The sequence below is a fragment of the Osmia bicornis genome, chromosome 16, assembly GCF_907164935.1.
Source record: "Osmia bicornis bicornis chromosome 16, iOsmBic2.1, whole genome shotgun sequence".
In the NCBI taxonomy this organism is placed as follows: Eukaryota; Metazoa; Arthropoda; class Insecta; order Hymenoptera; family Megachilidae; genus Osmia; species Osmia bicornis.
Genome location: NC_060231.1, coordinates 5,826,196 through 5,840,119, shown reverse-complemented (window position 1 = coordinate 5,840,119; position 13,924 = coordinate 5,826,196). Strand labels below are relative to the sequence as shown.

At 38.8% G+C, this 13,924-nt stretch overlaps 1 protein-coding gene across 3 annotated transcripts in view; it reads left to right on the top strand.

Moving 5' to 3' along the window:
• The window catches only part of LOC114876691, a 45,969-nt gene that overhangs the window by 29,849 nt on the left and 2,196 nt on the right, over window positions 1-13,924 (top strand). The window contains exons 6-10 of one of the 3 annotated variants that reach the window (XM_046289329.1): window positions 10-121; window positions 7,157-7,311; window positions 7,457-7,507; window positions 8,114-8,385; window positions 10,047-10,196. In XM_046289329.1, coding sequence (XP_046145285.1) covers window positions 10-121; window positions 7,157-7,311; window positions 7,457-7,507; window positions 8,114-8,385; window positions 10,047-10,196 — 740 coding nt within the window. The remainder of the gene's footprint in view (window positions 1-9; window positions 122-7,156; window positions 7,312-7,456; window positions 7,508-8,113; window positions 8,386-10,046; window positions 10,197-13,924) is intronic. The other 2 variants (XM_029188453.2, XM_046289330.1) reach the window with 2 other exon arrangements.

The window sequence follows — 13,924 nt, the reverse complement described above, 5'->3', positions numbered from 1 at the left end:
TAATTGCAGAAGCGCCGAAAGCAATCTCTACACTAAAGTGGCCGAGCTGCAAGAAGATATATCCATGAAGCGTTTCGAGCTTGGGGAGGCGCAACTCTACCTAGCTGCTGTACAAGCACAGGTACATTGATTGATACTGTTATACGAACATCTTCGCCTGTTTAAAACTATCCCTGCTTTTTATATATTCAGCCGGAGACGATTTTTCAATTTCCACCCTGGTTGCCTTAATGCCTAAGGTCGTAGACTTACAGCGTTCGTGTTAAGTACTGTTTTGGGGATCAAATAGTTAGGCCTCGTGTCTAAGGACTTTTGTTAAGAACATTTTTCAGTCAATTATTTTTCTTACTTTAGAAAAACTTAAGCGATCGATAAATATTCCACTAGAATAGCTGCACCTTTTTCAACTTTCCTTTTAAGCAATTTTATCTTCGTAGTAATTTTTCCTCTTCCATTTGCTTCTCCTCGTTACTGATTAAATGAAGCCGTTGTCGTATCGATTGCAAGAAACGAGAGGCTATTAGCGATCGTCGAAGCTGTGTTCATAAATTGCAGCATGCCACCGCTACGGACGTCGGTGTCCTTAGGGAGGAAAAGACACGCAGAAAGTTTCTCGACTAAAAAAAACTTACCACTTTCCCGAGGAACGGGATCGTTCTTGTTTAGAAAATCCGTGACATGTCTCGTGGAAACTTTTTTCATCCGGCTACGGAGAAGTTTTCGTGTCTCGGTTTTAAGAACAGTGTATGTAGAGAGGTGGGAAATGGGGGATGATGGAGCGAGAGAAGTCGTTCCGCGACTCGAAATTGGATCTGTGACGGATCTCCAGAAGGAAGGAACACTGTAAAGGAGAGAAACCACAGATTTCACACCTCTGTCTGTCTCTACCAACAATTTCCTTTGGACTCAAATGCCTTCCCTCTCAGGACAGCATTGAAATAAAAGAGAAACGATGTCGATTCTATTGCAAATACACTTTCAAAAATTTTATAAAGTTTTAGGAATCAAATCGCACAATCAGGCTCTGTACGTTGTTGAATAATTGTACAAAGAATATTTAAGAAAAAGAATCGCGAGAATATCTTGCTTTTTCGCCTCAAAATCTTTGAATTACAAAATCTGGGCCCGTCGTATGTCAACGTGGCTGCTTGAGTTTCTCAGTTTCACCGCATAAGGCCCCCAAGTCAGAATCGATCATAGGGGCCTCGTGCGGCGAAGCTGAGAAACAAGGATCATTCGAAGCTTCTCAGTTTCGCCGCATGAGGCCCCAAGTCAGAATTAACCGTAGGCGCCTCGTGCGGCGAAATTGAGAAGCTCCAGACGATCCTTGTTTCTCAGCTTCGCCGCAAGAGGCCCCCAAGACTTGCTCTGGACAAGGATAGACAAATCCTTGATTCTCCCGCATACTTTTGCTCTGAAGATACAAAGATAGAAAGAGCAATTCTTTCTGCAGTTCATGCTTAAGTGTTTAGGTCCTAATCTAAACCTAATTAATGAAATTATTGTGAACCAATCCAACCTAAATTGCTCCATCGAATTCCACAGCATCCATCATTGAACAATTAACGTGTATCACTGAGTCAGCGAAAGCATTATCCTCATCAGCGAGCTGAATAGTTGGCTGAGTGGCTGAACCGAAGAAATCCGTGACACTCGATATCGTGTGTTGAACAGGGGCGGTTCTGTGTGTCCCCAAAGGAAAGTAAAGTACGAATCCGAAGTGAGAGAAAAAGAAGTAGTCGATGAGCATTGGTTGTTCTCGAGAGGTCGAAACTGAGCCGATTAAAATTAGCACGAGCCTCTGCCATTGTTCCCTTCCTCGGTTGGCAGACAAGTACACAGTGCGGTGGCTTTCTTAGACTCGCGCTCCTATCGCGTTTTTTTCCTCGATTCTTCGATTTCTGATCGCACCAAAAAATCGTCGGTTGATTGAATTTCGAGGTTGAAAGAAGCGACAGTGGAGGGAAGTGAAACGAGAGCGGAAGAGCTTGGGAATTGGTGTGCTAGCGGGGTAATTGATACCTTGCTGTGAGTAAATCCAAGACGACCTGGTTGCTCGTAGCTGCGATTAATTCGTGTCCTCGACGCGACTGAATCGGTTTGTAATTGGTGTTGTTATTGTTTCTTTTTCGTAGAAGATCCTGAACGTGTACGTTGATGGTGCTGGACTTTTTAATGAGTCTTTCGAAATTGTTTCTGAGGTAGAAGTATTCCAGGAGTGGTGATTAGGGTCTTAAGAGGTTTTAATGTTATTTGGGGATGGAATTGTGTTTTTGAATTCCTTAAATTTCTCGCATGACTTGAAATCTTTGAATTCTTTGAAATCCTTGAGTTCTTGAAATTCTTGAATTCTTGAAACTCTTGAAAGCCTTTTATTCCTGAAAGTCATGAAATCTTTGAATTCCCTGAATTCTTGAAAGTCTTGAAAGTCAGTTAAACTCCAAAACGTTTCAAGCTGTTTAGTTTTTTAAATAAATCAAGACAGAATATTAAATTCTTCAGCAATTTTAAAACCAGTTGCATGAAAATGAACCTACCAAAGCTCTTTCAATCTTCGCCACTCGTTCCCTGACATAAAGGGGTTGAATCGAGGAGGTAAAGGTCGAAAGTTCGAAAACATGTACGCGTTTAAAACATGTAAATACACGATCCCTGTTCGCGTCGTGAAAATAACATAGAATTCACTGAATGCTTGCTGAAAAATACATAAAAAAGCGTGTTCGCTTGGAGAAATGCTCGCTTTGCCAGGTTCCAATGGTTTGACACCCGTCTGTCGATATTCGAAATGGGATAGAAACGTGATCAAAAGTTTTCGAATGGAAAAAGTGTGAATGCAAGAGGGTTTGAATAGTGGCTTCAAACTTTTATACCTTTTGTAGCAAAAATGTTGCAGAAAGAACCGAGCCACTTCTTTTTATCCATAGTAACTTTGATAGTAACTGCATTTTCTATTACAAAATCTCATAGATTAATTTCAATGAAAAAGCTTATTCCCGTTTGTTAAAATAAAGGAATTAATCTAAGTTTGATCCTTGACATTAAACTTAAGCATCGTATGAAACTAAGGAAAGTTAACCTAGATAGAACTTGGATCTACTTCGATGTAATTGCAACAAAAGTTATATACCTAACCTAACCTAGACCTTACTATCATTGATTTTATCTAGATATAAGTCAGATATATCTTGAACTTTAATTAACTTCGAATTAGATCTCGCTAAATTCTTTCTACCCTGTAATTTAGTCCTAATTCAGCTTGTATCCTAACCTAACTTACATCCAAACCTAATCCAATTGACGATCCTGAATGAACTGTGATTCGAGTTGTAGAAAAAGATTGATAAAAAGAAATTAAAAGCAATGCCTTCGTATATTTCTTGATGGCATAGAGGAGGAGGTACGTAAACAACGAATTAAAAAGATGAAAACCAGAGGACAGGATCAGTTTTTTCATTCGTACGAGCATCAGTTGAAGAGACAGGCTATGTGAAGTCGTGGATCTCTTCAATAATATTGATTTGCATATGACTTTCAAGTATGTGGATGTACCCCACGCATCGAATGCAGTGTTCTCGTCGAGGACGATTGGCCCGATTCGAGCGTTCCACTCGAGCGTTTGTGAAATTCCTGAACACGACATGTCCTGATCCTTTCGCTCCACTTGCCAAGAATTTCAAATTCTGCGAATTCGAGTTGATATTCCGAACAGAGACGCTTCGAATGTTTGTATTGGTAACAGTTTGCGATAGGAAATTAACGTGTGGGGCGTAAGGCGTAGGGCGTAGGATGTATTGTACCATGTTCAGAAGGTAGGGCGTGGGAGATCGTGTGTTAGGCCTAAAGTGTGGAGGGTAGAACATAGAGAGCAGGGTATACCAAGTAGCATGTACGGTGTAGGGTGTGGAGAATCGTGCATTGGGCTTGGGATGAGCATAGTGTGGGGGGCCAAGGTATAGAGTGCCCCCTATTGGACCTAGGTATAAAGCGACATATGTAGGACATAAGGTGTGGGGCACAGGGTATATTGTGGAGCCTGCAGGGCCTGGGCCATGGGGTATCTTGTATTAGGCCTAAGGTGTGGGGATTAGGGTATAGGATGCAGGGTGTACCATGCGGCATATAGGATGTAGGACACCTGGTGTCTCGTATTGGACCAAAGGTGCAGAGCGTAAGGTGTGGGGCACAGGGTATAGCATGTAGCCTATAGAGTGTAGGACATATAGAACCCTCTATTGAACCTAAAATGTAGAGCACAGTACATATAGCCTAAGGTGTAGGGGTTAGGGTATAGGCCGCCCTCTGTACCATCTGCCATGATAACGTATACCATATAGCAAATACTGTTGCTAATCAAGGACCCAGTATGTCGTAAGCGTTGGCACTTAGCACTGACGATCTAGCACGCGATACCACGTGATCGAACGCTGAATATAGGAGCTGTACATTGAAATTTTCGAACATACTCTGTTTGATAGCACGGAAATAGGAACTTGTTCGACTCTAAAGGAACACATGTGCTCCTATAGATCCTTAGAAACGTGTATTCAGCCATGCAGATTGGAGATTGAGGAGAGCACGTTTAACCGGTCGGATCGATATTAGAGGCAACTGCTGCTAAAATTTTCAACAAGACGTCCTAATGGACCTGTCAGCAGCCGGCTGATATGAGTATCTATGGAATAGGCTGTCCAGCTATCGATAATTGGCCCCTGCAATCCGAGCAAGCAATCTTCTTCGCTATAGTGCTCCTAAAAACTGAGAAATATTAAGAAAAAAAGAATCTAGATATAATTATTATACATCCTTGGAGTATCTGCAAAAAGAAAATGAATGAAAAATTTTCAAATTATAAAGGATTTCCTAAACAACCCCGTACGAAATATAAATAATTTATTATCTTTTTCAAAATAAACAAGCGCACAGAATTTTTATGTTGCCATGGCGGGAAAAAAGAAATCTGAAAGTAATTGAAAACAAGAGCGGTGGAATATAAACATCGGGCAGAAAACGAGGGTGTACCGTGCCGACGAATAAATACGGCGCGCAATCGCGCGACATGCGCCCTCCCAACTGGGTCAACGTTTAACACGACCGTCTGAAAATCCATTCCTGGTCTCGAGTCCGCTCTCCTAGGTCAGGGTAGCAGGAGGAGCCACGAAAGTCCTCGGGAAAATGGGCTGGACAACGTTGCGCACACGAGTCGTTAGTATACCCATCGAACACCTGGCTACCCTTTCACTTTCTCACCATGAATCCGGGTCATCGTGGACCCACAGCACCTCTGAGGATAAACCAACCTGGCTGCTGCGTTCAATCTATCCCGTTGCTATGCGGCTTTCGTCTTTGGATCGCTTTCTGGCCAGGACATCGAATTCAAAGTGCTGTGGATGGTTTATTGTTGGTGGTTACATGGGTCCAGTGGATGTGATGGAATTCAGATTGATAATTGGAACAACGAGTGATGGTTTTTGTGCTGACTTTAAGTCAGACCAAGAATATCTATGGGACTGTGGATAATTTGCTGTGGGGAATCCTTAGGAAATCCTTATTTTATTCTCCATGGTGTTCAGGACGTACCTTTTTGCAACAGGGACTCTTACGGTGAATCTTGTTGAATGAAAAATGGAAGTTTATGAGGAAGTTGGGTCAGGTAACGATGTTTTCGTGAATCTATTCTGGGATCTCGTATATGGGGTATCAGACACGTGACTGGATTTTTAGCATGGTGGTTTGAATGGGTTGTTTGTGGCCTGTTGACACGTGGCAAGCGTGTTGTCTGGCACGTGTCGGCTGTGAAATAGGGCTGTGCAAATTAGCGGAGCAGGTAGAGGAAGAAAGGGCTTTTTCCTGCCTGGGAGAATCCACTCTTCGAGGGGATTATTTTTTGCCCTTGCCTGTGCCGGCTTTGTGGGGCTGGGAGTCTGTGTGAGGGATGGGGGAGCTATTCTGCTTGCAAAGAAAATTTCCACCACGGACTTCCTGAATACAATACATCCCTTTTCTTGCTGTAATGAAATATTATTTTTTCAGTCTTTTGACTCTGTAATAGTAAAGAATATTTAAAATGCTTTGTTTATTTTACAATTCTGAGAAGTTGGAAAATTTTTTGAAAACCTCGAGTTCTTGACAGTCTCGAATGCTTTAAACATTGGCATAAAAATTTAAGTATTGTACAGTAATGATACTGTAAATAGTTTAGGCGTGTGGTCGATGCACCTTGAGCCTCTTTATGAATGAAATCCTCGATACAGTAATAGACACAATGCTGCCTTGCAAATCGATAGCAATCGCAGCTTACGATACTGTTCACATTAAATCAGATCCACGAAAAATAAAATAATTATTAATTATTATATCCAATAATTTAATTAATAATTGAAATTTTATAAAATTTATTACATTATTGAAACATTGATTTGAATAATTTTTAATTTTTAATTATTTTGAATATTTGGAAGATGTTGAGATTGCAGTATTTTTGTTATTAATTCTGAAATTTGAATAAAAATAATTTAACGTATGCGTGCGTGTGGGTCAGAACGAGCTGTTAGTTGTTCGCACTCGAATCCAATTAATGGCAGCTGCTTCGTCGCATTAAAACGAATCTGGCTTCCTCTTTCATTCGATATCTATTTACTAGATGGTCGCACACGAGTCGTCAAACAACTCGTGTGGAAACTCTACGATTTCCATTTCCATTATTCTATATTGAAGCTGGACACGCATTCTCTTTAGAAAAAAGGGGACCTTGAAAAGAACCTTGCAAAACACCATTGACGTAATTCCCATTTTTAGTCCTGGAAAGAGATATTTAAATAAAAGATTTTCAAACCAGGATATTCGGGTGGGGAATTTTGTTCTGGTACCCGTAATTTCGGGACCTGAGAATTGGATATCCACACCCCCCTAATTTGTTATTATTAATTTATATTCCCCAAACTTGCCAATGAATTTTTCAAGTAATTCATTTTTTTCAACTGGTATAATTGGTATTTTAATGCTGAGTTAAATTATCATGATAAAATAAGGCAATCAGGCAATTCTACATTTAATAACGCCAATTTTAGGGTTCTTAAGAAACTGAATTCACTTGAAGACAGCAATTTTCCACTCAGTTGGAGCAGACATTTCACGTGACGTACGTTTCGATTTCCAGAAGGAACTGTTCGGGGGTGGAGAAGCCGGTCAACCGGATGGGGTGAGCAGCCGGAAGATGTCGAATGGCTCGACCGGAAGTACCAAGCACAAATGGTTGAAAGCGTTCAAGAGCTTGAAGACCAGTTCTCCTACTACTCCACCATCGACTGACAAGTTAGTAATTTGGTATACTTTTAAAAAAATATCGATACACATGTTCATCATAACATTCTTTTTTGTTGTTCACAGCTTGTATAGAGTGTATTTGTTTTATTTAAATAACAAGAAATGTTGTTTTGTGAATGCTTCACTAACACAGAGGGAAACAGGCGATGTACCATGCTGTTTCCACGGTGGTCGCCATGTCCAGGTAAGATTTTTCACCCATTAACATTTATCTTCTTCAGTTTTCTTTTGTTGTCAGTGAAAAAGCTTTTGCTTGTAAAATTCCTTAGGAAGAAGCTTCCTTAAAAATTATTTTAACAACGAGCTCTTTAAATATCAATTACTTCTGATATTACAGCAAGAAACTGCATCTCTTCAGAGAACAGAAAAAATAAAATATCTGAGGGTAGATATTCCTGATATCCATAATCTAAATTAAAGACTATATAAAGAACATCCTCCAGGATGACTATACCAACAAACTTTGGAGATAGAGACTTTTAGTACCCATAAACTAAATCAAGGATGCTCATTATAAGAAGACTTTCCTGGAATTAGTAACTTCTACTTATCAATACCCTTGGTATCACCTTGGTAAGAACCTGGAGGTAGATGACTAGAGACCCACCCACTAACTAAATTAAGGGCCTCCTATTAAAAAGGAGGGAGAGAATTGAAAACTGAAGAATTGCTGCAATAATGGTAATTTAATTATGGATGTCTGGAGTCTAAATGGAAGTTAGGGAACCTGGCAAAAGAACCACGTGTCCTATAAATTCTTGAAAGCAAAGATTCACATTTTATTGTTCAGAAAAAGTCTGGAATCCGAGGGTGGACATCAGTGGTATGAGAACACCTACCGGAAGATCACACCCTGCGACGCTTGTGGTCAAGTACTGAGGGGTCACAGCCGCCAGGGTGTCAGATGTCGTCGGTGCAAAGCGAATGCTCACACCGACTGCATCAATCTCGTTCAGCCGGCTATGTGCCCGAGTCTGGCGCCCAAGAAAAGTGGCGGAATACCACTTCTCCGGCGACAAAAGACCCAGGCCCAAGTGGACGAGACACCAGCCGCCGAGCACAGTAAGTACGAACCAATTTGGGAACTGTCTCGACGATAGTTTCTCTGGTTTTTTCTTGCTTCTATTTTACGCGAAACACCCTTCTTTATTCTCTCTCTTCCCCCCCGCCCCCTCTTTGTCGTTACGAAGAACGATCGATGTTCCCGCCAATGAAACTGATCCGTTCGTTGTTAATTTTGACGGTGGATGTTGTTATAAAAAACACTAGGTTGATTTTGATTGATCGATGAATTTCAGAGGAGGATAAAGAATTATTTTTCTTCGGCTGGATAAAAAAGAAAGTTAAGGATCGGTGGGGTTGATGGGAGATGATCGATTTGAGGTTAGGGTAAATAGAGTGGAACCGATTGCGTAAGAGTGATGGGTCGTTACGATTTTTTTTTTCATTTGTTATTTCTTATAAATTGATTTAAGAACATTAAGGGAGAATAAGTTGAAAAATTAGATCTTTCTACCGATAATAGAAGGAAAATCAGTTTTGTCGAAACGAACATCGATCGATGATCTTTCTAGCCAAAGGAACGAAGTATCACCCGGAGGATCAGCTTTTGCACGAACTTCTTTCTGCTCCTCATCTTTTCATGATATCGATCGGCTCTCCCAATCACGATCATCTATGCACAGATCGGGGATTAATCGGATCATTCGCTTCAACTTTCTCTTCTCGCGTCTCTCGATCGCCTGAACAAAAAAAAAATTTTTTTTTTTAATTCTTATCTATTATCTATGGTGTACTCAGTGTTCTGTGTGATTCTATGTCGTTATGGTTTCTGTTCAGAGTCACAGAAGCGCAGCTTTTTTTCAAATTTATTATTTTAAAATTTACATTTTTCTTCCATAATTTAAAAGAAATTTTATTTTTTTTCTAATTCGACATTGTTGGGTGCCTTCTGATGAGATTGCAATGGGTTTAGAGAATCATTGATCTATTTCTGTCCTGTTCAAAGGGATTGCATACGTCGAAAATTATTCGCGGTTTCCATCAGGTGCAATTAAATTATTGTTAACGGTGGCTCGTCACATGCTTTTAATCCTTTCAACCTGATTTACTTCGATTGACGTCACATCGAACTCGGCCATTGAACGATCAATGACAATTTCGTTGTTCGAAATTATTGGGCACCCTTAAATCAAACTTGAAGAGATTCTTTTTATTATCTGTGATTCAGTGACTTTGAACAAATGACATTAATAAAATCGTCGGTATTAAACGATGAAGATTGATTCTTGACTGGAAGCACTGGTTCTGTGAACAACAAGGGTCTTTAAATTCATTATTATTATCATAACATTTGCTTAATTTTCATTAAATATTGATTTAAATAAAATATCATAAAATATCCGTTCAATTTTTTTATAAGTCCCCAGAAAATATTAATTATTGTAATATAATATTTTAATTATAATTTAATTAATTAACAAAAGAGGCTTAGATATAATTTCTTCGTTTCTTTCTCTTAAAATAATTTTAACCCTAACAATTCCCTAAGAATTCCTGAAAATGATCATCCATCATTGACCCTTGGTTCTTCAAGGAATCAGTGCTTCGAGTCTTATCTCGAGGTTCAATGAAATCCTCTGGAAAAAATATACATAAAAAAAGAAAGAAATGACAGGGAAGACACACTTTTGCATTGCTGTCTCTCTAACCCGTGTGGACAGACGTGGACGCCATATACCAGGTGCTGAAGCAGGCAGGCGAGATCCGTGGAAACTCGACAAACTCACCACCTACGCCTCCCACAGCAGATCATCCTCCAGCACCTTCGTCAACGAGGGCCTCCTCCCACCCCTGTTCCTCGTCCACCTCTGGTAAGGCACAGCACCGATTCCTCTTAACCTTGAAGCAGAATACCCATTCCTATGTGCTTGGAAACAATGCAGTTCTACAGTATATATTTCAGTAAGAGCGACTGGAGTACTCTTTAAAGTTGCAACAGAAATTGCTGACCAATAATGAGTAAAATGGGTTCTTAAAGACTATTTCCCACTGGGGGGCTGAGGGTATATGTTAACTACTCTGCTGAATACTAAGGAACTTAATTATGAATGGGTGAAAATGGGTTTCCTAAAATGGTAACAGTGTAGGGACCACTTATAGCCATAGTACTGGGGTATAGGTTAGGTTTCCTTCAGGTTATCCTATTGGGTATGAAAGAAATAGCTGACATTGTAGGTATAGGTTAGGTAATATTTCAGATATAGGTTAGGTACCCTTTATATTACCCTATTGCGTATAAAAGAAATTACTGATATTGCAGATATAGGTTAGGTAACATTGCATGTACAGGTTAAGTCCTTTACTGGAAATTTCAGACCAATTGGTAAAAAATTACAGGGACCATTTATAAAAATATTAGTGAAAGTATAGGTTAGGTATTTTAAACATCAGTGATCAGCGCCCTCTACAAAATGGCTTCCACTTGGGCCTAAGTTGGCTGTGGCTCTTTACGACTCAAATGTATATTTCAAACGATGCCATTATAAAGAGAGTCCAGTCGTTTGCAATTTACAGTTTTTAACACTTTAATCTGCTTCAAGGTGGCACGTAACCCTATTTTCTGTTTTATTCTTTTAATCAAGAGAAGAATGCTCTTCTCCAGGGACATGACTCGTAATTCTACCTTCTTTTCTTTCTTTCTTTATATCGTCTTTCCAATCTCCTATTTCATCTTCATTCTCCCTCTAAACACGTGCCATCTTCGCGTTTTATTCAACCACGAAGCTCGCAGGATCAGTTGAACGGAATCTAACGATCGTCCGGCCATTTTGTACGCTTTTTTGCGATCATCGTATTCCATCATCATCCGAATCGAGTATACGAGACTGGGTTTTTCAATCGACCACTTTAGAACGCAATTGAAAATAAAAAAATCATTTTGAAATCTTTCGTTCCACATTTTCAATAATTAGAAATTTTAAAAAATATAGAACGAATTTTATTTTATCTTTTATTACCCTTGCAAGCGAATATGATCTCTTATTGCAAAAAATAAAACAAAGTGGAAAGAAACTTTGAAAAACTGTGTCACTCTATTTCGAGTTGAAGGGCTTTCGAAAGAACACGAAGCCCTCAAAGGTACGCGATTTATAGTTACAGTCACCGTGGTCTTTCCTCGACGACGAGAGGAAAGTTTCCCTCTGCTTTTACGCGAAAGTTTTATTTTCTCGAAGCTTTTCACCCCCTGTCTGTTTACCAGTGTTAAGTCCAGTTGAAAGAAAAAAATGGTTCTCGAAGACATAATCAAAGAAACAATAGTTTAAAGTGATTCCTTTGTGTGAACATAACTCCAGATACTACAGCTTCTTAATTATAGTTGCTTATCAATCAGAAATGAAAAAAGAAACAGTCATTAGAAAAGATTTTTCATTCATGTCTTGGAGCAGCAGCCATCTTGTGACTAGGCACCCTGAGTGATTAAACAGTGAGACTAATATAGTGTTCAAGTTGCTTTATGAATTTCCCCTGAATAAAACAAGAATTTTTTATTACATTTTTGTAAATGTAATAAGGAAAAAGTTAACAGAACCATCAGCACAAAAAACTAACACGTAGACCTGTGTAAGGTCTTGCAATTCCAAAAAGAAGGGACGTCCATTGGAGGTAGTGGCAGAAATGGCGGGAAAAGCGCGAACAGAGGGCGCCACTAACGTTTGATGATGAAATTCCCATACGGAATTGCGCCGACTAACAAAGTAACACAGCAAAGCCCTCTAACCAAGTGAGATTTTAAGCTTTTGCATTGAGAAAGAGAGAAAGAGGAACGAAAGAACAATTATACGAAAGAAATAGAATATGGAATTGTTCCATTGATCAGGACGAGGCAGCGGCGGATCGATGTCCGCAACCAGGCCGTTTGGACAACCGTTGGTGTTGATGGCCCAGGTGGCAGCCTCGACCTCGTCCCCGAGAGCAGCGGAACCTTCTTATCGCGGCGCCAACAGGAGACGATGACCCGTGAACTGAAGACGCGTTGGGACGCGTTCGACGACACTTATCGATCGAGACGAACCAGTTTCTTCGCGATTACGAGCTTTACTGAACGAAAATCGAAAGATTTTGAACGCTAAACACTGTGATTTCAACTATGGAAGGATGTTCTGAACGAAAAATCATTCGAAATTGATGAAAAACGTGGAATTGCTAGGGTAAGGGAATGGAATTGCTATTGCAATTAATTGTGTAGCCTCCATTAAATTGTGAAACAAATTTTTTCTGATGAAAAATTGTTCAAAATTGATGAAAAACGTGGAATTGCTAGGGTACAAGAATGGAATTGCGAATGTAGTTAATTTTGATGGTGATATTTGATGGATGCAGTTTTCTGGGCTATTGTTTTTAAACCGTGATCGAGTGTTTGTGAAAGGGTACGGATATTTGTGTTGGAATTGCTCGTGGAATTGTGCAAGTTATGCTCATCATTGTGATTGAATTTCAAAAGATTGACTATTGCCAATTGTTTAAATAATTCCCTTATTTTATTGGGACGGCGTCGTAGAGAAACTATGGAATTGCTGGAGAATAAAATGTGGAATTGTTTATAATGTCGTTTTGTGATGCTGTTGCTACAGAACGAAAACGGTGATTTTTATCTTTTTTGTTTTAATAGGTATGTTTATTTGAATATCAAAGACGAAACTTGGAATTGCCATATACGAATTGGAATTGTTTATTGAATTATGATTCCAGACACTTTATTAATTGCCAACTGATGAAAATAAATTTGGAATTGCTGAATTATAGAAAATCAAATTTAAATACGAATACTATTCAATTCGAATAATAGAAAAATTGGAGGAAATAACATTTTATTACAAATTTTGAATTTTTAAACAATTGCAGTTACAATTCTTGAATTCAGCATGACCAAATTAACGAAAAATACCAAAAATTCTTAAAGCGATCAAATTATTTGCAGGATTTTTGTTATTTACATACAGGTTGTTTCAAAAAAGACTATGCCTGGAAGGTAAGAATCAACTATAATATTTAAAAAATTGAAAATCAGCATTTTTCACTAGCATAGTTTCTTTTGAAACCAAAATAGTTAAGAGTTTATCAAATTTGGGATTGTTTATCGAACAATTGAAGCATTAAATGAAATTAAAAAGTAAAAAATAGAGAAGTATGCTCAAAATTTGCTCAAAGAATTAATTTCTACCTCTTAGTTGCTCACTTGTATAATTTCATAAAAGAATTTAAAAAAAAAAAACTTTAAACTTTCGCAAATGAATATCTTCGTTTTCCATTTTTCTTGTGTAAAATAAAAATAAACAACAATACAAGTTCTGAATTTTTATGGTTAGTCTCTTTACCGTCATTTTGATTTCCATAACCTCACTTTTTCGATTTTGATTTCCTTCTTTCTTTTTAATTACTTATGAAGAGTAGAAAAATTAAAAAAAGAATTCACAAAACGTGAAGAAACGAGAAAGGAAGAAAAGAAAGTGCGATATTTATGTAAATACTGTAAATAAAAGTGTTCTATCCTGGAAGCTCCTTTACTTTCACTTCTTTGTACGCGAGTCGTGTCCCATGT